This window comes from Mycteria americana, chromosome 2 (genome assembly GCF_035582795.1).
Source record: "Mycteria americana isolate JAX WOST 10 ecotype Jacksonville Zoo and Gardens chromosome 2, USCA_MyAme_1.0, whole genome shotgun sequence".
NCBI lineage: Eukaryota > Metazoa > Chordata > Aves > Ciconiiformes > Ciconiidae > Mycteria > Mycteria americana.
The window spans coordinates 153,385,753-153,409,515 of NC_134366.1; the positions used below are offsets into that span (position 1 = coordinate 153,385,753).

General features: G+C 37.5%; 1 protein-coding gene across 11 annotated transcripts in view; it reads left to right on the top strand.

Annotated features, from left to right (window-relative positions):
• The window catches only part of RIMS2 (regulating synaptic membrane exocytosis 2), a 495,218-nt gene that overhangs the window by 406,876 nt on the left and 64,579 nt on the right, over nt 1–23,763 (top strand). For all 11 annotated transcript variants that reach the window (XM_075495103.1, XM_075495092.1, XM_075495093.1 and 8 more), the window contains one exon: nt 13,096–13,268. In XM_075495103.1, the coding sequence (XP_075351218.1) occupies nt 13,096–13,268 (173 nt within the window). The remainder of the gene's footprint in view (nt 1–13,095; nt 13,269–23,763) is intronic.

Genomic DNA, 23,763 nt, shown 5'->3' on the forward strand with positions numbered 1-23,763 from the left:
AGTCTGATACTGGCTGTCTTTATCTGTCAGCAGGTACTTTCTGTTGTCAGCCATTTTCTTAGTTTTTGTGTAAGCTTCTTTTGCTAATCATATATCTAGAAAGCAGAGGTTAAATACATTATAAAATGTTGTGAAAGTACCTTATAATTTCAAAATGAATCTCAAAGAGAAAAAATGACTCCTAAAAGTAAAAAATAAAATAATCGGTCTATTTTGGCTCTGAATATTCATTAGTTATTGGAGTTTATTGGGAAAAAAGGGATTTCAATAGCAGAAAATTACATTTTTCCATTTAAAAAAACCACAAGGAATACTAAGTGTAACACAAAGTCTTGAGTTTTACTCCTACAGCAATGAGTTAAATATTCTTTTGCAAAAAGCAAGTATTTTCCAGAAAAAATTTTATCAAACACATATATATCAAATATACATCAAAATGTATATCAAAAGCTTTCTATCAAAGCCAGATTCAATTAAATAATTGTAACCATTCCCTTAATAATCACATTTAAAAATCACATGGGTGCTGTTTTGACCGATTTCCAGCGAGAGTAATCACTGCAATTTATCTTAAATCCTGTTATCCTTTTTGTAATAGAAGGTCTTTTCCTTTCAGAACGGCTTTGTATAGACATGTGAATTGCTAAACCGTTAGTCTATTTTGGTTCAGAGTGGCTATCTTTTCATAGTAAACTCAATTATTTCTGTTTACAGTTCTTATCGGAATTTAAGCTGTAAAGTTCCAAGATGCTATTGAACTGAGTAACTATTAATTTATAAAATAGCGTGACTGTGCTTGAATTAATTATCTAAGATGTACTGAAACTGATGTTATGCTGATAATAAATGAGAAAATCTACGGAAAACAAGAAAGAAAATTAACTGGGAAATATGTACTAAATATCTGGGTGCCAAAGTGTGACATTCAAAAATAGAGAAATGTGAAGTTAATTGAATTGCTGCAACAGTCAGGGACTCCAAGAAGTGAGAATAATAATCTATGATAACACGTATCACACCGGACTGCAGTTTGTGCTACTTAATTCTGTGCCAGGCAGAATAGGCGCAAAAAGGACATTATTCACATTTGAAAGATAAAACGGGTAGAGCAGTGGTTCCGGCTAGATGGAAACACGTTTGCTAGATCAATTTGCTAGGCTAGTGACCTTGAAAAATCAAGGAAAGCAGGGCACACAAGTAGAAAGGATAGACCCGAAGTCCTAGTGCAGTGCTGGCACGGAGCCTGCTTCACCGTGTAGGATTCAAACTGCAGAAGCAGGACCTTTGTCTGTCTGCTTCGCAGGGGGTGGTTCAGCGGCCACCCAGCGCTGTCAGACTCAGAGGCAGGGGAGCTGCTGGCCCCTCGCCGCGCGCACCTCCTGCCCTGCCCAGCGCTCCTGCACTGCCGCGGCTTGAGCAAGGTACTCTTGGGACGGCCACCGGAGAGCCGCTCCTGGTGGTTCAGCTGGGCACACGATCAAGGACTAGCCCAGAGTTTATGTTATCATTTGTAATGCTGTCTATAGTGATGAGGTCTGTGAAGTGGTTTTAGCAGTGTGGATGTTTTCTTCGGTTCGGTCTCTGGGAGTGCTTCTCTTTGTTAAATGGGTTGATTTTTCTTTGATAGCAGCCCCAAAGTTATCAGTGGAAATTCTGCCAGTTTATCAACCTTTTTCCAAGCAACAGAGTTGTGGTTTTGAGGCATTTCTGCCATCTGTCATGCAAGACAAAAACTATGTATCCCTATCAGATTTCCCCAAAACATTGCATTTCTTTGATTCTTTTTTTTGAAGTATCTTAACTACATAATCTCTTGCAGTTAATTTCAGTGAATATAACTGTGACTTCAAGCATCCGTATTGCAAGTAGTGTATATGACAGATTTGGATGGATATGTAACATACCACCATTATTCTGTAAAAGCTGGTTCTGCACAATGGAGCTAATCAAAGTAGGGTCAGGGCCTTGGAGCCTTAATGCCCTTCAGCAACACTTCTAGTGAGAATGTTACTAAAACATGAAATTATCTCTGTGGCCCTTCTAACCTATGATATTTCTGACTGCCATTTGTTGGAAGTAAAGTCTTTGCTTACAAGAATTAATATTGATTTAGTGTTAGGCAATAGAATATTTTCTTTAGTAATACATCAGAAGGAATATTATCCTCCTCCTGCAGATGGAAATCATTGTTTTACCAGAGATTTCACTGACAGTCTGGAATCAGCAAATAATAACAGGAAATAACAAGAAAAAGAAAAAGAAAAAGCAGTTCTGAAAATTTAACCCTTACTTCTGAACAGACTAATGAGGTACCCAAAAAGTGTTCATTTTTGTAATACAAAAAGTAGAATAGTTAAATTATTGCAGCAAACTTATTCTACTAGTAGTATTCCAAGATAGTAGAAAATGAAATTTTAGACAAAATTATCAAATGAAGTTAAAGTATGCATAAACAAAACTTTTTTTTTTCCTAAAAGAGCATCTTGTCCTAAATCTTTGCCTTAAATATATATAGATTTTTAATCTAATAACCTTAAGTATCATGCTGAAAAGAAGTTTGGAAATTGTGTGTCTTCCAGAGTCAGTTTATGTTGAGAAAAAAAAATCATCTATCATACAGCCAAACATACACAATTTTGTCATGAAGTTCAACTTGTGTTATCATAGTAAAATTTATCTGATATATCTTTTTTCTTCAAACTATGTAAAATCTTTAAAAGATATTATATTTGTTTCCTCATACAGAGTGTCTTAGATCCATTAAATTTCAGAGAACCAGGATGCATCATCCTGTTTCTGTTCTCTCTTGAGTGACACATGCCATCAGGTAAAAAACATTTCTAGTGATTTGCATACTTCTGCAGTTTAATCTGAAGCAACTAGCTAAGTAATAATATCTGCATGTTACTTAGTTTGAATATGATTTTCTAAAAACAAAATTCAAAATACTGTGACATAGTTTTCTGTATCTAAGAGACGATAATGTAAATTCACTTCTGGTAAACAGGCTGACTTTCAGTTTCAAGAATTGTAAAGAAGTAACTTGGGTGTTTTTTAGGAGGCAGTTAGAAATGTTTCCTTTCCCACTTCTAAGCTAGTTTCTAGTCACATAAATTTAGGAAATGCTAGATAGATAACTGTCTTGTGAAATGATCTAAATTTCTCATACAGTTTCAACTGAATTATTTTTTGTTTCTTTTCTGGAAATGTTACATATTATTATCCTTCTGTTAAAGTGTTTTATGTAGTGAAGTTGTAAGTAATGTTAATAGGTGTTGCATATTTTCTGTAAAAGTGAATTCAAATTAACCTTACAAGCAAGCAAAGAGGTAAATTATTATAGTATTTACAATGTGATATGACAGATATAAGTAATACATGTTTTCTAATTACTCCCTCTTTGAGAACTGAAGCACAATGACTAAAGAGAAAAAGAGAGGGTTCAGTTTTTCTATTCCCTTGGAGCAGTTTGCATGCTCAGGATCTCCCTGCCGCCTTTTTTCCCCTAGTTGCAATATGACAAGATGCAATATTCCAAGATATATCCTAATAATCAGAGATTAAGAAAAAAGTGTATGGGACCTTCCCTCAAATCATGCTTGATTTTGGAGGCTACCCTCTGATATCTATGGATTTAAGGACTTAAAAAGTGGAATCGTACAAAGATATATTTATATCCTGTTCTTGAGCAATTGTGTTACTCATGGTCCTTAGGCACTTCTGCTTACAGGAATAAGCAGTCACCAGATGGCCCATGTGTCAATCCAGCTGTTCTCTTCAGCATGAATTCCTTTGAAGGTGCTGTGTCCCAGGACAAATTTGGTGAAAGTCATATTTAAATGTTACATAGAGAAAGTAGGATTAAGGGGGAAGTTCATATCTCTGTTCTCAAACCATCAGGTATGCTGAAATACTTAACAGGCTTTTGGACTAAAATAAAGTGTAATGAAACAGAAATTCTGTGATAAGAAAAGATGGTTGCCTTTCCATCTTTTTTAATTTGTTTTTGTTTTTATGAGAGACCCAAGGACTAAAAACAAGTGATGGAAATGTAATTTAAAATCCAGGTTAAATGAGATGCTCTTTAAAATGCATATTGTTTGACTTCCTGCGTTTGCAAGGTACATCTCAAAGAAGCCCAAATTAGGTAGAACAATCAGAGACAAAAGAGGATTTCTTAGAACAGAAATCCTGCCTTGTTACCCTCTTTAAAAAATAAGCTGTTGCCTGGATGGCAGGACTGTACGAAGTGCAAAAGATTTTGAGTGCAGTGGTGACAGAAATGGCATGTGAACCACTTGAGGAACAGAAACAAATACAGGAAGCACACTTTGAGTCGGTTTATCCAACGTAAGTAGGATTCACTAGAGTTAGAAGACCAAAAAGGACCAGAAACAGAATTAAGAATTATCACTGAAACGACCCATTGAACAAGTGAGTTAACGGTAGGCAGGCTCACCAGTTTGTCCTAACAAACATGCTGGAGTTCACCAAGAGATAAAACACTGGAGATACCATTAAATGCAATTGCACAGTAGATTGTGAAGCCCTGGACACCTGCGTTTTCATAATCACCCTGACTTGAACAGCTCAGATTTTTTACAGTGAACAGTGTCCATGATGATGCATCTTCAGGAGACTTGGCACAGTGTTCTGGAATGCTAAAGGATTGCTGATTTCTATTTTAAACAGATTTTCTTCCTTCTGTATAAGACAGTCAAAAAGTTAATGTGTGGCAGTTAAAAAGATGTTGGGATGTTTGAGGAGATCTACATCAAGAGTTTATTACCCACCATCACAAAGCCAGACTGTGGACCTGTTTATCTAAAGTGAAACTTGGTGACTGACTCTGCCCTGTTTTAAATAGCAGTTAAAAATCAGGAGAAGGTCAGCAGTATGAAAGGAATTTGGATAGCAAATGCTTTAATAGATCTTAGAAAGAGCTTTGTTTTATTGTCCGTTTTGCTTGCTTTCCTGAATTACTTTCATGTCAGAAAAAGGAAACTGATTGTTGGACATCCTTCTACTCTTCATTCTCATTAAAGGGTTCTTCTTTTGAAGCTCATATTTGTTTACCTTTATATTATATAGACTCATATTTCTTCAAGATCTTTGCTTTTGTTCAAAAATTCTTGGGAATATTCTGGCTACATGGGAGCATTCTATGGTTCATCTATAACTCGTTAAGGCATGTTGGAATCATCAGATCTTATAACAAGGCGAAGTCCATCCACAGGACATGAGATTTTCTGTTCATTCCAACTTATATAGTCAATTATAGCTGTTTCACCCTAGCTGTATGCTATACGTGGATCTCTCTTTTTACCTCATTTAATTTGTCAGAATCAACTAGAACCATGGAAAAGACCATCTTACTTTAATATTCAGACTATGAAAACTCTTCTTAAAAATCTCAGTTACTTTCCTTGATAGATAATAGAAATCAGTTATCTTCATTTTTAAAGTAGATGTCTAGCTCTATAGTACATGAGGCATACTACCGAAGGATGTGGGCCAGTGATGGCAGCCTCTTGGTATTATGAAATGTCATGTCGCAGAGTCCTGTTCCAATGACTTGATGATTTGGAGTAGAAGCTCTCTCTATAAGTAGTGACTTTAAGGTGGCTTTTGATGAGATATTATGAGACACCTGCTTGGCCATTATAAACCTTATGTTTTCGCTCCAGTGTGTAACACATCTTGGATTGCCTGTTAAGAATTTTTTGAGGTTATGCTTAGAATTGTTCCTGTGTTGTTTTACTTGTCTTTTACTTTACCTTAAACAACAGTTTTTTACCCACTGTTTTTCATAGGAGAGATGGGATTCGAAGCAGTGTCTTTGTGATTTTGAATAGCCTTTGGAATAATGTGGTAACTTTATATATCCAAGCAGAAAGTTTGCAGTGCTCTCTCCTTTCAAAATTTGCAAAATTTGGTCCTGACATAAAGTAAATTTAAATGACAACACTTAGTTCCCTAGACTGGACGAAGCTATCTTTGTGAATTAATTCTGCATCAATAACAGCTTGATTTCAGAACAGGTATCAGTGCAGCTGAAAGTCTTGATCTTCCAAAAGTTGTATTGTATGAAAAAGAACATCAGAACAAGAGACTACTTAGTGTTTTGAAACTGACTGCAGGAACAGATCTTTTTGTAGGAAGACAAATTTGTTGACAAGCTAATTCTCAAGCTCACTAAAAGACCCAAATACTTCTTAAGAGCTGCCTTACTGCTTTCTACTTTACCAAATATTTGCAGGTCCTGTAAGTTCTCCTTGATGTAATCCCAGAATATTTTCTAGTGCTCTCCTATATTTATTTCATATTGTGCACTTAGGGACTTCTTAAAAAAATTGCACCATATGCCAAGATATGTGAAGCAGATGATTTTTGTCTTTTGATTTGGTTTGTCTCTGGACTACATCCCTCTAGATTTCCAGTTGTCCTTAGACAGTGATCCATTGGTGGCTTCTCCATTACTGCTGCCCTTGCAGTTTCTTCTTCAGCTCCTGGATCACCTTGACCCGTAGGATGACAGAGTAATTTGGGTTGGAGGGGACCTCAGGAGCTGTCTAGTCCAGCCCCTAGCTAAAAGCAGGGTCAGCTGTGAGATCAGTACAGGTTGCTCAGGGCTTTATCTGGTCAGGTCTTGAAAACATTCAGGGATGAAAACTGCACAGGTTCTCTGGGCAACTTGATCCACTGCTTCACTGTACCTATGGTAAAAATATGCCTTCTTATACCAGTCAGGGCTGCTGTGAATTTCTTGGCTCTATCTTTTTGATATCCTCCCTGTATGACCTGGCAGACTGCTGTTAGGTACTCCCAAAGCCATCACTTCTCCAGGCAGAACAAGCCCAGCTCCCCCAGCCTCTCCTCACAAGGCAAATGCTCTAGTCCCAGCCATCTCAGTGGCCCTCCAATAAACTCATCCTAGTTTATCGATGTCACTATTGTTCTTTGGGTCTCAAAACTGGATACAATATTCTAGATGTGGTCTAATGAGTGCTGAGTAAAGGGGAATAATCACTCCCCTTGATCTACTTGTTACGTTCCAGTCAATACAACCAAGGCTGCCTTTCTTTGCTGTCAGGACCCACTGCTGACTTGCTTGATCTTTTTCATTGTTGAGTTTTCATTTACTAATTTAGCAGTAGGATGTGTTTGCAACATGGCTTAGTCCCGTAGGGAAATCAGGTTTTAGGAACTCCTTTGTTAGACTGTATACATGAGCACTGGTTAGTGAAATGGATAAATAGATGACACCAAACCACTAAGGGAAAGATGTGAGAACTTTTGAAGTAGTTTTTTTTCAGATGTTCAATAGAAATACAGATGTTCCTTTTTACCAACATGTTTCAGTTGGTGGCCTAAGTTTATTGGAGATTAGGATGGTTTAGAAGGTGGGTTTTGCAAATCACGTTACAGTCAGTTCTTTTTATTCAAGGTAGAAGTAGATTGGAATGTTCTGAAGAATGGGAAAAAATTATGTTGGATAAGGAATGGGAGTAAGGAATGGATATACAGGGAACCACTGTACATCCAGCTAGATTTACTGGTTCAGGCACAGTACTGCTCAGCAATAGCAACACCATGTGTCGTGCTGTCTTTTATGCTAATGCAAGACTAGAATGCCAAGGGAGGCCCAGTAGGGCCAGGGCCAGGAGATGAAGGGGTGCCTAACGCAAAGCAAGAACTGGCTGAAGGGAGAACACGGTTGGAACAGTGCCAATGGGACTCATCAGAAGCAAAATATAGGACTAAGAAAGTAGGATCCAAGAATTAGGAATAAAAAGGAGGAAGTTAGGCTAGGATCCAGGACTACAAAGCAGAAGTCAGGATCAGCAGCCAAGAATGAGTCTGAGCTAGAACTGGTTGCAGCTCCATATTGAGAAGCCCAAGGCAACTGTAGAGTTTATTATATACCTAATACCAGAGCAGTGCAAGAATTAATTTCCCTGGTCAGTCCTTAAATCTCCCAAGGGACTGAGGGATGCCATGTGCAGCTGATAGCTAAAGCAGGGCTGGCAGAGGCTGACCTGGCTAGCTGTACCTCAGTTGCCTTGATGGAGCCTGACAGGAGTGACAAATGTAAGCACAGATTATTGAGCTGGCTAAGTATGCATTACATGTGAGGGCAGCTTCATCATAGCCTTCATCTTGGATTTGTGTGTATGCAAGCTACAGATAAACATATATTCTCTCTCCATATTCATTTGTATATGGTATTTTGTAAAAATGACTTAGAATCTTTTGCTTTATAGAAATGTAATGCTATTGTTGTAAATATTAGTAAGTATTCAGTTTTATTTTTAATGGGAGACTTCATTAGGCAGCCATTTACAAAAGTTTTAGAAAGAATCAAACAATCCAATAACGTTAATTCAAATGATGTGTGGTAACTAAAATTTGCAATGCCTTTAGAAGCTGTGAACTTGCACCAGAAGCTACAGCTGAAATTACAGAACATTTCATACAATTGCTGTGCTCTGGCTGCTCGAGAGCTTTTGTCAGCAAGGCGAAGAACTATTGAAACAGTCCAGAATGGTTCTTTAATCTTCTTGTAGTAGCACAATGGACAACTGTCTGAAACATCTTCTCAACATTTTGATCAGTAAAAACATTGACCAGATTTGCATGTTCCTATGTAAATGCTAGCAAATAAAAACTGATGAGTAGACTATAAAAAAGAAAAAAAAATAGAAAGGCGGTTGGAAATCGCTGACAATTTCAATTGCCTGGACAACTGCATGACTGTATAGTCCAAGATGGAAGACTGGTAACAATAGATTAAAGCAATATGAAACACTTTAAAACTCCCTTTCTAGTTCAAAGTTCCAAAACAGTTAAAGTTTTATTAAAGTTCCAAAACAGTTTATTTCAAGAAATAAGTATCAGAGCAGTTGTAGCTCTATGTGGCCTGTCAGTCATATAGTAGGAGTTCACAAAGAGGTCAAGACCTTTGCAGAGGTTGTTGTATTAGGAAGCAGAGCAGGTATTTGTTTTTCAGCTTTAATAATCTTGAATTCGTCACTACAGGAAAGTAATCTATTGCAGTTACCAGGTATTCGCACAAACATCTAACTGTCACTTTGTCAGGGTCTCCAGCTGATTATTTTACTAATGCAGAGGAAAGGCCTTTTAGAAACTTTAAAACTTGTTTGATAGAATCTGTAATAATGAAGCTTATCTCAATCTTCAACACAGCAAAATAGGACAAAATCATCTTACTCTTAAAAATACAAAAGTGACTTTTAATCAACCTCTCTGCTTGCAGCAGACTTTCTATTGTTGAAACAGCTTGACGAGGCTGGGTACTTTTACTGCTTTATGGGTTGTAAAGTCCAGAATGCTGCCTATATTATATGAGTCTTGATTGGGTTGGAAATGAAAATTTAACCTTATTCCAATAAAAGAGACATATATTTCCAGCATGGGGAAAGTCAGGAGATAATTTTCCTACTGCTGTGGCTGTTATTTAAAAAATAAAAAAGAAAAAAAATTAAAAAGAAGCAGTATTTAATTAACCTGCATAGTAGGCAGGTACACTTCACCACAGCCGGGACCCCCTGATTGTCCAAACCAGGGGAGCTACAACTGCTCTGATACTTATTTCTCGAAAGAGAACTTTTGAGGCAGAGAGCAAAGGAGCACTTCAGAAACTGCCTTATATAGAATTGCAATTTAAGAAACAAATGCAAAACTGAAATGCCAGCATGGCTTCCATCAGACAAGCAGTATGTTTCCTTTTGTCTTCTGTGCTGCAGTTACAGAAACACTAACATGCAATACCCTTACTATTATAATCCATTTCCTAAACAAAATTGTCAGATATAAGGTCAAAAGTAGACCTTAGCAGCAGAATAAAGAGCAATTTGGAGCAGAGTTAATGGATGAGTATGAGGTATCTGAGCTTTGTCCAGCAAGAACGACAATTTAGTTTCAGTTTCTAGTTGTTACTTTGGTAGGCAGCTAGTAGATGCTGAGACTGTAACTCAGACAATGTGTAAATAAAACTTTTAAAAACAAATATTGTGTATTAAGACATTCAGATTTAATGAAAGGATCAATTAACTTTCCCTATTTCAAATCTAAACCATCCAGAAATAGTAAAGGTCAAATAATATTTCTGTGCCATCTGACCCAACTGAAAACAGTTGATGGGAAGTACCTTTACACACAACTGAGAAAAAAGAGACAAGGTAATGATCTGATGATCTTTTTTCACATTATATTTCTGAAATGATTTACCTTTAAGTTGCTTTTCTTGCCATAGCAGTTCTCAATCTTCACCATATATCACTAGATTATTACTATTGCATTAGCTTAAAAAAAAATACAATAAGGTTGTTTTATTTATGAAAATGTCTGATTTCTTATATACGGACATTGCTATGTATTTTAAGAACTGATGTTCTCCAGGTGTGGAAATGAAACAGACAAAATCAAAACCATAGGTTTTTGAAACTTTCAGCGTGCTGCAGAATGACTCTTTAGAATAACTTGGTGCAATGCTGATACCATTTGCCGCTTCATGTTGCTTGCATGTATTTTATTTACAAGGGTTCATTTCCATGGACTGCTTGGCAAGCTCAGTGTGGGATCTGCAGGTTGAGGTCTGTTATTGTATGAATCGCCACAAGTAATTATCTATCCCCTAAGTGGAATGTAATTAACAATTCCATCAATGATTTACATCTGACACTACGGTCTATCTTATTTCCACAAAGGATAGCCACATTAGGTCTGTAATGCTAGCAGTGTGTCTACCCTGAGGTCACTAGCCACTGTCAATACGACAGCTCTTCATAGAGGCATACACGACTTGGCTGTACATGAGCTCTGGTGAGAGCCAGTAGCCGCGTAGCCTTGGCAGCAGAGGGTTCGGCATGGCAAGTACATCTGCTTGGGAGCCTCAGCAAATACGGAAGGCCTGAGGGCAGCTCTGTGTTGCCTTTTCTATACTGTGTGGTGGTAGCCCAGTACACCAGGCTGTACTTCCCAGTCGTGGTAGTTTTAAGCTAAATCATCACAAACTACACTCATAACTTCATCTTCAATGCATAATTATTCTAGGGAGGGTTAGGTGGGTGGAACTGAATAGATAGGACTCCATATATACACATTTCACTAGGCATAGTTATTTTTTCTTCTCCAAAGTGCTAAGCAGTTGATCTTTTAAAAGGAGTTGCTGAAAAAGAACAATCCTTTTATTCTGGTATAGTGTTCCATTATCTCTGATGATCAGGACAGCTGTTTAATCATTGTTTTTAAGTTCCCAAATGAATATCTCAATAATAATATGTACTGTCTTCTTTATCAAGCAAAAATATTAATGGCATCAATAAAAGCAGTCAGTAAATATTACAACATTTAAACGTTGTAATCAGAGAAATATCCTGCGAGTTTATGGCTGGCTAAGTGCACTCTCACACTTCAAGGCTGGGGAGGGCTTGAGTGGTTTGTCAATGAACACAACTACTGTACATTAGTACAGATGAGGAAGCCAGCCGCAGCATGGGCAACCATTTTACATAAGCCTGCAGTTCAGGCTGGGCTTGGTCACTGTCTGCAACAGGTCTACAGTGTAACCTGCATGAGCATTTTTTCTTGTCTTTATTTCATTTCCCTGTCTTAAAACGAGCAAAATAACTTACTAAGTGTAAAACTCATTTATGGTAAATAGGCGCTCAAATGCTATTCTGAAATGTGATTTAGACGCTGCACAGTCTTTCAGAATATTTCCCAGTGTAACATTCCTTGCAAGAGAACAGAAACGAATGATCTGTATACTTCATGAAAGACAGTTATGCTAAAACAATAAAAAAGGGACAAATTTGATAGCCAAACCTGGACACCCTTCTCTTCTTCAGGACTACACAGGTGTGCCACTTTACATTATGAATTATTTTCTCCAGGTGGCTGAGTCCAATGTTGCTACCCCCAAGAGTTCAACAAGCCACTGATGTATTATGCAGATTATTTTCTCCCATTGTTTTCTTTCAGTCATGTCTATGCTGCTCTTCACATCTTTCCATACTGTCTTCTTTCCATGTCAGCCAAACAATTATGTGGTGATCATTGACAATTCATCTTGCAGTACTATTTTTCTGAAAAGATTATCAATAGTAACCCATCAGATTTCTGTATACACAGAAATGTCTGTATATGAAGAGGAGAGGGAAAAATATCTTTCTGCTATTTATTATATCTGCACATAGTGCAATGCAGAGTGGCACAGATTTAGCATTAATTTAGAGCTAACTTGTGTAACAAGAACAAATAGGCATAATATTTTGTTCAGATATAACTTGAATACCTCTGCACAACTCTGCTTTATGTTGTATGGGCTTACTGCTGATCACCAGTCACGTGCCAGTTCCGTGTTTGGAATATACTGTTAACAAACTCAAATACTATTGTAATTTTTTAGTTTCTGAGGCATTTGTACATTGTCAGTACAAATTATCTCTAGTCCTGTCCCATCGTTTCAGACTTCCCAGCCCAGCAGTTCAGCAAGACGTGGGGTTTGTTTTCACAGCTATAACATCACTTTGTCTTTTGGTTTGATAATCTCATCTATCTATTTACTAAAAAAAAAAATAATTGTTAACATTTATCAACTAGAAGTTCTTGTAAATAGGCTAGGGCCCAAAAGAGACATGTACTTTATAGATAGCATGAAGCACGTTCTGTCTCCTGTTCAATCTTTCATGAGCTCAGTATTCATGGGCAAGTCACTATGTCTGCTTTGCTTTGTGCACTGGTGAAACAGTTGTGGTAAGAATATTCTATGATGGTTTAGACGTCTCTGCTAAGGTTTGTGAAACCTTTGGAAGAGTTGGAAGTTTTGTACAAGTCACTCTATGGATGAAGCTGAGGAGCTAATAACTTGACTGGGATAGCAACACAGAATAAAACTAATAGAAACCAAGACATAACTTGTATTCTGTATCAGTGAAAAACTTCATTATAAAAAATTCAGGCAGTCTGGTGATAAAGGCAGTTTAGATAGCATCAGGGACCAGCTCCATAGTTCATTTGTGGTAATATGTCACTGACAACATCTGTATCTTTATCCCTTTCCTCCTACAGTATCGGTCGGGACGGGATCCTCAGCGAGGCTCAGACAATGTTTCCAATAAGTCTTCAGACAGCGATGTCAGTGATGTCTCCGCTGTGTCACGGACAAGCAGTGCTTCGCGTTTCAGCAGCACAAGCTACATGTCCGTCCAGTCAGAGCGTCCAAGAGGAAACAAGAAAATAAGGTGAGCACGAGGAGCTGTAGTACCAGCCATAGCCATGTAATTTAAGTAACTGAACATTTGTCAATATTTGTATTTGAAATTAATATTTTGCCTAGGTTGAAATTTGCAGGGAATTTGCAAAATACTGGTTTAAATGTCTTCTTCATCTAATGCTTTTTGAAGTCTTCATGGTATTTGTTTTTAGCCAAGTTCTGTCATCTTGGGTTACACTAACATACACTAAAATAACAAACATATGCTGTCAGAAAGCATTAGACACATTTAGATTTGCACTTTCTGAAAACCATTTTGTAAAATACTTAATATGGCTGAAAAGACAGTTTAACTTGAAAATTTGTGCTGGCAATGTCAGAGGCGTCTTAATTTCCTTTTAAACTAGAGCAGCTGAACTTTTATAGAAGTCTTATTTAATACTTACACAGACCAATTCAATTTATTTAATACACTAGTCCAATTTAACTGTAGGCGTACAACCATTGAACTACTCTTCAACAAGATGTACATAGTGTATCTGTGAGCAAAACACAGCATCTCCTTTGCCTGTGCCTTGTGCACACTCAGAGAAGCTTTGGCTGTAGAAGGAATGAAAGATCATTTTTCTTGGAAGGTGTAACTCACCTGCATCTCTCAGCAAAATTCAATGTCAGCCTATATTAATTCTCAGAAAATTGTCCTCTTGAGAGAAATGGTGTGTTTGAAAAGATTGTTTAAACATCTGCTTATATGAGAATTGTTAGGACCACATTGTTTCTGTCATATAGCTATGTATACATTTCTAAATGTGATGTATTGCCATGCAACTTTTATTTGAAGAGAGACTTAGAGACTGTCCCAAGAAAATGGTTCTCTAGTGTAGACTGGAGTCTTACCCAGCATGGTTTAACTTATGACTGCTTCCATCTTTTAGTTTTTATTTCATTTCTTTTGCATTTCCTTTCTTGTAAGTTCATGCATGCTCTTGTCCATGACCTTAACTTTAATTTATTCTTTTCCTTTTTCTTTTTGCATGCCTTTTTCAATTTTTGTTGACTTCAGAAGGACAAGGGATATAGAGGGAAAAAAAGAGGGAGGGCTGGAAGGGGATGAACAAGATGGAATATTTCCTGAGGAGGAAGAAAAGGAGGAGGAGGAGGAAAAAACAAAGGAGCAAGAAATTAATGAAAAAGGGGAAGGGCAAGAGGTGACAGAGAACTGTGATAAGGAGGAAATCAAAGGATCAGGGCATGATGAAAAAGCTCAAGAAGACCAAGCTGAGGAAGGGAAAGAGGATGACAGGTAAAATATGCTTCTGTTTCTATAGACCTATTCTTCTTCCTCCTGTACCAACACACTACTTGTCTTCCCTTTTTTTTCCCTTTGCTTAGTTTATTGTCTATGTTCTCTGCAGCTTTTTTGCTTTCAATCATGATGCTTTCATATTTAAGCAAATTTCACTCTCAGCTTCAGTGAACTTGTTCTGCATACCAAATGATGCAGCACACTAACGTGACTCATTATTATGCATGTAACTACAGCATATTATTTTTTAAATTGGTTTAGACTAAAGTTTGGGTTTGACTATAATAAACAATAGAAATTGTAAGATTCCTTGTTATATTGCCTGCTTGAATTATTATTTCAGGGAAAAATCTTTTGTTGAGTCATATCTCATCAATATCAAAACCATCTTTATTTCATTTGTGGCAGTACTAAAGAAGAGAATTTGGATTTTTTTTTTTTGTAATCCTCTTTGTGTAGGCGATAAATGTGCATATTGATCGACAATCGACGTGGATAAGCAGAGTCTTTCTTTTTTTTTGTTCCATGTGAATAACTGTTGTGGGTTGCTGTATTGTGTAGGGGTCATGTATGTCTGCTGCTGTATTGTGGCCAGAAACATTTCAGCACAATTGTCTCTGGTTTTATCAGATAATATTCTAGATTTATACATTTTACCACAATTCCTTTGAGCCATGACTTTTAATGTAAATGCGTGACATTTTGTATTGCAAAATCCATGTAATTTGCATTAAGAGAAATACAATATTCCTTCTTTCTTCACTAGCAAAAAATAAGTTTGAGATTTGCTGAATATTCTTGAACCCCTTCTCACCTACACAAGAATGGCAGAAAATGGCAAAAAATACTTTCTTTTAACCTGCTAATTCTGCACTACCTGTAGATAACTTATGCCTGTAAAACTGTGCCGGTATATATTAGGGTAAGCACAGAGCACTCTGTGGCAATCCACTTTCTTCCTTTGCTACAAACTTGCATGTGTACATGCCTGTACATACACACACACGTGAACACGTACAAAGCAAAGGTGATACAAAAAGAGAATCAAAATGCATAGTGTTCAGTCTGGGGTGGTATGGACCAACATAGCCATACTACTGCTTTTATGCATTAAGTGCCATCATTCCTTCACTCATGTGAGTGCATTTTAAAACTCAGCAAAAGCAGTTGTTTAGAAACAGCTGTCTTTAAGACTGCCTTGGCATACGTGTTCCAGGGACTGCTAAATGGTAGTGTGGGAAAGGATGTTTTAAAGACCTTTTTAAAGACCCATTACGTTCCCCGTTTAATGCATCTGGAAGTCCTGCCTCTCAAAAAACATGACCCTAATCCTGGTTTCCAGCTTTCACTCAGGTTAGTCTTCAGCCAAAATGCTGTCCCTCACAGAAAGTAAAGCCCTCTTTGAGAAACAACTTCTTGTTCCCTGTGCCAGCTTGTTCCTCTGCTTGTTAGCTGCTCTCTGCCTTCAGGAAGGAGCAGCACAAGTCAGGAGTCCCTGCTTGGTAGAGAAACAAGATATTATTAAGTGACTGCTGTGCAGTGACTTTTGTTTGTGTTAGATTTTGGCTCCCAACATGGAAATCAGCCTCTAGTATTATTTGCCCACTTTGCCCATTTTGACCACTTTTAGTATGTAAGTTGTGAATAAAAAGGAAAGTTTCTCTATATCCACCTTCCTTTCCCATGGTACAGTAAGTGCTCATCTTCTTAGCATTGTCTGAATATTCTTCTAGGGTAAGAAGCAAACTGAAAAGCACAGACTGATTCCTATATACATATAGGTATATGTATAGATTTATATGCACACATAGTTGTGTATCATTAACATACTGAAATATCGTGACTTGTGTTTTCATTGGACAAACCCAGAGGCAGGATCAGTCCTAAGCATTGCTGTAATTTCAGTGCCTTCTGCTTGCTTGTTTGGCAATTTATAAGATACCTAATACCTGGCAATTTATAAGATACTTATAAGATAAGTTAACAGCTTCAGCTTTCCAAAAAATGTTTCAGATTCGCCACCAATATTAAACAATCACCAAAGCATCGCTTAATAATTAAATATTTTAATCACTTAAAAAATAAATAGGTATTTGAGAGACCCAACAGAACCAAAGCAGCCAGTTCATCCATCAGAGAACAGTAGTGAATTATCATCTAGTTCCTGAGGCCTTGGGCATCAAGAAAAGCTATATTGCAGATGGGAATTTTCCACATATATTTTTACTTCAGAGGTGCATCTTTAGTTAAACAGCAGTCACCTTTCCTCTGGGCAATCTGGAACATAGGGGCTGCTCTTAATCACTCCACCATCAAAAATTAGTTCTTTAGGGATACATCATACCTCTTGATGTCACTGTGCTTATATACTTTATGGGTAATGGTAATAGTCACACTAAGGGCTTCAATCTGCTGAGATCATAGGTGGGGTCAGTGTAAATTAAATGACTGTGAAGACAGATATCCATCAAGGATTCATCCCATGCCTACTTTAAAGAGTCCCTCAGTGCAATAAACTGCATTAGCTTTTGGAGCACTGGAGCACAATAAATCAATAAATCTTTTGTGGCAGAAATAGCTGCAGCATCAGATTTTGCCTTCATTAAACCTTGTAAAACTAAACCTTGGCATATGGTTGACCTATAGGGAAAACATAATTGTGTTCTTTCTTGGCAATACGTGTTAGTAAACAGAAAGTATGGATCAGGCTTCCCTGTTGTAATTTTTAGAGATTCCTTATGTACAGTTCTCTGACATTATTTCTTATTCCAGCTCCCTGATGATACCAGGGACAAAAAAATCCCTCCTAGATCTAATGTGTGAACATTCATAATTTTTATTGCAGGAAATCTGTTTAAGACTGCTCTAAATCTTAACCTTACTTAACATTTTTCTAAAATCAATCCTAAGCATTGATTCTGATAGTCATGACAGTTTTGTTTTATCATATGAATACACAGAAATTGTAATCACAGAGCAGGATTTCACTCTGTTACATGCTGTTGAAATACAGAAGAAAAATACAACCTCTGTTCCAAGCATGCAGTTCCAAGCACTAAATCACAAGATGACATATGAGTCCAGAGAGAATTAAGAAATGTTCCACATGACAGGAGGTAGTTACAATACTGGCTTGGGGACATCTTGACAATAGAGAGTACTAAGGGGAGATTTGAAGAAAGAAACTAAGATAGCTTTGTGAATGTTTCTGGAGAGCTCTTTTCAAGCATTAGAGGCAATGAGGAAAAAACATGAGGTGGTTACTAAAACTACATCAAGTGGATGATGGGGCAAGTCTGATGAGCAGCAGGAATTGATCTTTCAGTCTTGAATGTGAGAAGGTAAATGTGATAAGGAACAACTGCTAGAATACTAGAAAATAAAGATGAATTATGTACAACTGGATAAAAGAGAGTATAGCTTTTTACTGGTGTATGGAGAAAGATGATGTAGCCAAATTGAAAGGCTATGAAAATTATCTTTCCTACAGTATCCTGGAAGGGGTTAGGGTAGGTAAATTGCCAGGGCTGGAGAAAAGCACTGCAGTAGCTGGCATCTGAAATGGTGAGAGGGTGGGCAAAACAATTAGCTGTGTGGGTGGACAGAGAGGGTAGTTATGTGAAATAGAAAGTATGCGCAAGTCACAAAAAAGTGGACCTAATATGAAGCCTGAATTAAACGGCCTGCCCAAATAGCAGGCCTGAATGGCACGCATGATCCACATGGCTGGGAGAAGAAGCAGAAGAGAGGTTTTGGTGGGAAATAAGTGAGTTTAATGATACTGAGTTGAGATCGGTGATTCACAAGGAGGTGCCAAAGAAAGAGGTTTTAGGGTAGGCAGGAGGATACAGGGCAAATAAGAGGGAGTTTTTATTGCAGAGAATAATGCTTTGATGTACTGTTGATGAAGGGATGATGTTTGAGGTATAGCGATAGAGACATGCTACAGCCCAGTGGGACCATCACAGTTAACTGGGTGGGCAGAAAATTAGAATCTACTGGAGCACATTTTGAATGAAGGGTTAGAGAGAGAAAAAGATTGAGAGGGGATGAACTGTGGGAACTAAGGGAAGTAACATATTAGAGCATGGTTAACTGTAGCAAAGCAAAGAAGAAAACAGTATACTTTTGAAATGTTAAGAAATCATTAAAGGCTTTGGCAGGAGTAGTTTCAACCAAATGCAAAAAGGGAAAGACAGTTGTTTGGAAAGGGTTTGAAATGTAATGGGAAAACAAGAACTCAAGAGATTTACTTAAAACAATGTGTTCAATTAATTCAGAGCTGAAAAGGAGAAAGGAGATGTGGCTGTGGTTGCAGAACTGATGAGAGCAAGACTAGAGGTTCTGCGTTACTTTCTAAAGGGATATGCTAAAACATGTTTCTATGATTTGGGGAAAGAGCCGGTGATAGCCAGGTAAGAATAAGGAAACAGAGGTAAGAATAAGGAAAGAGGCGCGGGGGGAAAGGAAATCAGAAGATAGCATATGATCACTTAGGAAAATCAAACAGTTGAGGAAGAGATCCAGTGAGAAATTTCTGCATCCATGACAGGGGCAAAGGAAGAGAAATGTATAAAGAGGAGAATGCAGAGACAGCACAGAAGAAGCGGTCATGTGTTTTGATATGTATCGGAAGAAATCAATGACATCCCGTGTGAAGAAAAGAAGTGAATGCTAAAGGACAGTAGAATAAATAGAGCTGATTAAATAGGAAGATGACACAACCGAGGAAGGAGAATCTGTAGTAGAAAAAGTCAACTGGGATGTAATTTAGCGGAGGCACTTGAAGATACAAGAAACAGAAGGCAGGATGTAGTTTTTTAAGTAATGGATTTGTTCAGATACAAAACTTTTTCTCTTCCTAATGGTTCTTCATGCTCTCTGTGCCCTTTCCCTTGTTGGGTATAAAGATTCATTTCAAATTCACTTTCTAGTTCTTTTTTTGTGTCATTCAGTCAAAAAAATCTTTAAAGAATTTAATTTGTAGGTTTTAAAACTGATTCCTGATGAGTATTTGTTCCTCAGTTTTTCATTATATTGTAATCTTAGTATTTCAGTTTTTATGAGCCTTCCACTGTGATTGCAGCTATTATCAGTTAAATGCAGTGTTTTGCAAAGCTGGATGAAAAAGCATGTCAATTCAGTCTGTGCAAGCTCCTTCACAGGGGTGGAAGCCAGTAACATTTTTTGAAAATCTATATTCTGGTAAAAATATCAAAAACTGTGCAAAAGATAACGAGCATCAAGAGTCCATTTTCAATGTGCATGTGCTGTTTGGTTTCTTAAAGCTATTTCAGAACGATTATAATGATTGCTCCAACTGCACTACTGGATGAAAGACGTTAATTGTGCCTAACCTTTCTAGCCAAACAGGCTGTATGTTTGTAGGGGAAAGCTTTATCTGAGACTCTTTCCCCACTGCATGATCGGTCCTTTAGCAAAATTGCAGTACAGGCAGTCTATGGTCCCAATAGCTCTAGCTATATATATGTATATGTGTATATATATACACACATATGTGTGTGTGTATGTGTATACATAAGGTTCACCCAGCATAATTTCTGCCATGGGGGGAGAGAGAACTTGGGCACAGCTATGTCAATGTTCATGTAATTTTTCAGGGAAAACATGTCAGCATGCAGTTTCCTGCAGCTCTCAACCCAAGATGTTGGTGTAACAAATTTTTTAACATCACAACAAAGTGACCTTGCCATTCCTGGAATGAGAATGGCAGGTTGCAATACAATGTTCACCAGCTCTTTTCAGCTGCAAAACGTTTCATTATTCAGGCAGCTGGGGCAAGTATGATGGACCGAGTCCTTGAACAAAAGGAAGCAACTTTATTTTGTGTCCCTCTAACATAACTCTTCTGCATACTTCTGACTAGATAAGCAGAGAGCTGCTTACATATTGCCAGTCTGTGACTCAGAAACCAAAGGACCTAAACCAAACTTTTCTTCAGTAAGATTTCATTAGTATTATCGGGCTGTGTAGAGTCTGTTAGCAGTTCGTGGCAAATTCTTGCCCCATTTAAAGCATAGATTCAAACCCACTACTTTTTGATGTAAGTTTTTTAACTTTAGTATTCCACAGCGAGGCAAATCTTCAAAAGCTGTAAATTCATATAGCTACTGGGTCTGTAGCAACACATACAGTCAATAACTTTGCCATTTGGTTTTTTACACTTTCGTAGATGACATGCAGAAGAAAATTATCTGTGACTTCTGGAAAAATATTATGGAAAAGGATACAAAATATCAATGGTTCAGAAAGGAATTATATGAATTCATATATTTGCTGTGAAATCTGTACTGAGAGTAGAATACAAATCATTTAAGAAATGTAGCAAAGTCACCTGTTTCTAAGTTATTCATCACCATCTATCAAATCCTTGGAGACCCATTTTTTCCTGTTACTTTGGAGTAAGTACAAGAGATGTATAGACTCCTTTATAGCTAGTAAACTTATTTTGATCCACTGGGAAATAATAAAGTAATGAATTTGGAAGTACACATTATTAACAGGTGAACAGTGAAAACACCTCGTTTGAAACAGTCTGCAGCTTTGATATATGGTGCCCAGCAGGGAACTCAGACATTTTTTCTTTGACAGCAACACAATATCATTGAGACTGCTTCCCTCTCCATGAAATGCAGCCTGCGCTTCAACCTCTGTTGAGTCAGCTCTGCCCTGTGATCCAGAAAGCACTGATGTACCTCTGTTACAAAAGGCCATTTAAAAACAGTGCATCAGTAGTTTAAAAAAAAAAGATAGAGGTGCAGATGGAAAGCCCTGGAGACATGCAGGGAAGTAGGGATGAAGGGAAAAATTAAAATGAGGATTTGAAGCAAGTCTAAATATTGAAATTAGTTTTCACACTTTTATGTGTGTTAAAAAAGAATTTTCTGAAGATGTTTAAAACTAGATTGAATCATAAGTTCTTCAATAGACAGATTTTTTTTGTCTTTTTTTGTACAGGATTGAGCACAACAGGTATGTGGACAAGAATAGCAACAGCAACAACTAAGTGTGGGGTAGAAACTTATAAGAACAAGGAACTGAATGTTGAAGGCTATCAGGCTTTTCTTTCTTTGATGTTATGATTCTGTGGTTCTGTATTAGTGCTGTATGTTGTCACTAATTTTACCTGAGTATTATTTTAATAGAAAAGTGAAAAGATTCTGTAAAAATAATATGGTTCCTTTTCTGGTTCCTCTAAGTGTACTTCATTAAAAATAATTAATAAGCTTATCACTTAGCCTTCTAAGAAAAAAAACATAAATTTCTTCTTGTTACTTCATAAAAGTATTTCTAAAACAGTTACTGGTTTTGTGCCAGTGCCTTTGAAACACGTTGCCAGACCCATCTGGCAAGTATGATATTTTAACAAAGGGTCAGGGGCCCAGTGCTGGTCTTACTATTGCTTACTTAATACCTATGGTAAGATGATACTCCAGCAGTTTGACATTGCCCATCTATCTGATTTTAACGTTACTTGACCAAGCATCTGATCATTTTGGTTCAGTACTATCACTGTACCTGCACGGTGTTCGTACTCATCTTAGTCTATAAAGTCCATAAGGTGCTACCTAAACAAGCTGGGAGATGTGTCATCAGGTGGCCCCTAGCAGGAAATAAGCCTAATATTTCCCTACAAATACCAGTGGGAGCCTGGTGCTTCACAGGTTGTAGCCATAACACGAGCACGATTCCTATGGAGGCCCAAGGTAAACAACAGGAGCCTTTGCTCCAAACGTGCGTGGTGTGCAACGTGCACATTGCCTCAGCAGGGAGTTCTGGGCATAGACCTGTCCTCCCCAGGTCACAAAAACAAGGTTTGCAGACTTGTGTTCAGAAAGATGCAAGCCAAATTTCCTCACAACGTTTTCTTTTTATCATGGTCTTAAGTTTTCTGTATGCTTTTCTAATTTCCCCCAGAGGCCCAAAGTGACTCAAAGTCATTTTGTCAAAGTGACAGAAGTCAGACAGGCAAGATCATGATGTCCCAGATAATGTCTCTGTGGCTGAGGTAATTATGGCTTCAGATCTCTTGCTCGTGTCCATTTAGCTCTCCGTCCCAGAAGATCAATTCAGAGATATGCTATGGGTTTGTGAGATGTTAGCAGTGCCTATTCTGACCCTGATTTTTTTGAGTCCTCAAGCAACCTGAATTTACAAGGAATGAAGGAAATGTCGGTTGCTTTATTCTTTAGACGCCTGCTGCCACACACATACACATAAGCAGTACAAGGAGCATGAGCATATCCACATTGTACAGTACTAATCAAAGCAATCCAGTCTTTCATGAGTGAAGTATAGATGCAGCTATAGTGAAATCCATATTGACTACAGCAATTTATTTAAATAAAGCCCTTTCAGGACATCTGGCTCTTCCCTGTGTATGATGTGATTTTTCCCTTAATGCAATCTCAGTAGTGCATCCTATCCAGTTCCTGCATGTCTATCTTTCAAAGTTTTCAAGCTGTCAATGTGTTTTCTAAATAAGAAAATCTTATAGCTAATTTCAGTTTAGCAAGTAAAGATGATAAATCATAGTTCCTCTTACACTGAGGTAACACATGAGATAACAACACTCTTATCTCTATATATTTTTGAGAATTTCTGCCTTCAAGTCTGAAATTTTTCTCATTTTCCACACTTGATTTTATATTATTTCTCTGGTGGTTTTAGGTCTTGGACACATAGTGGATTTAAACTCTGGTTTATCAGTTCACCGCTTGCTTTTCATTTCTTTTCAGGCCTTTGAGTAACAAATCTGGGCAGCACTAAGCAAGCTTGCAGTTTAGCTTGTGACTTAGTCAGCAGTGTTAATATAGAAAACAGAATGAACCCTCTCTTCCGTCTCTGCTGGAAGACAGTATGTTTCAACAGTATGTTTGAATAAGCATGTAACATTTAACTTTCAGATTAAGTACATGCAAGGTGCATTTCTGTAAGAGACACTCTCAATTAAATCAGGTTGCCCACTGTCAGTTTTACTTTGGCAAGCTTGTTGTTAACCTGAATTTACAAATGTGACTGCTTCTTTGCCAGGCCAGGTTAAAGAAGATGCTTTCTAAACTCAAAGATTTTGGTTGTTATTCAAATCTGACTCTGTCTTTGCTTGGAATTTACTCACTTCATTGCCAAGCATTCAGAGCTCATATGGCCTGCTTGTATTTACAAATGAATATCAAACTAAATGACAGCTGACTAA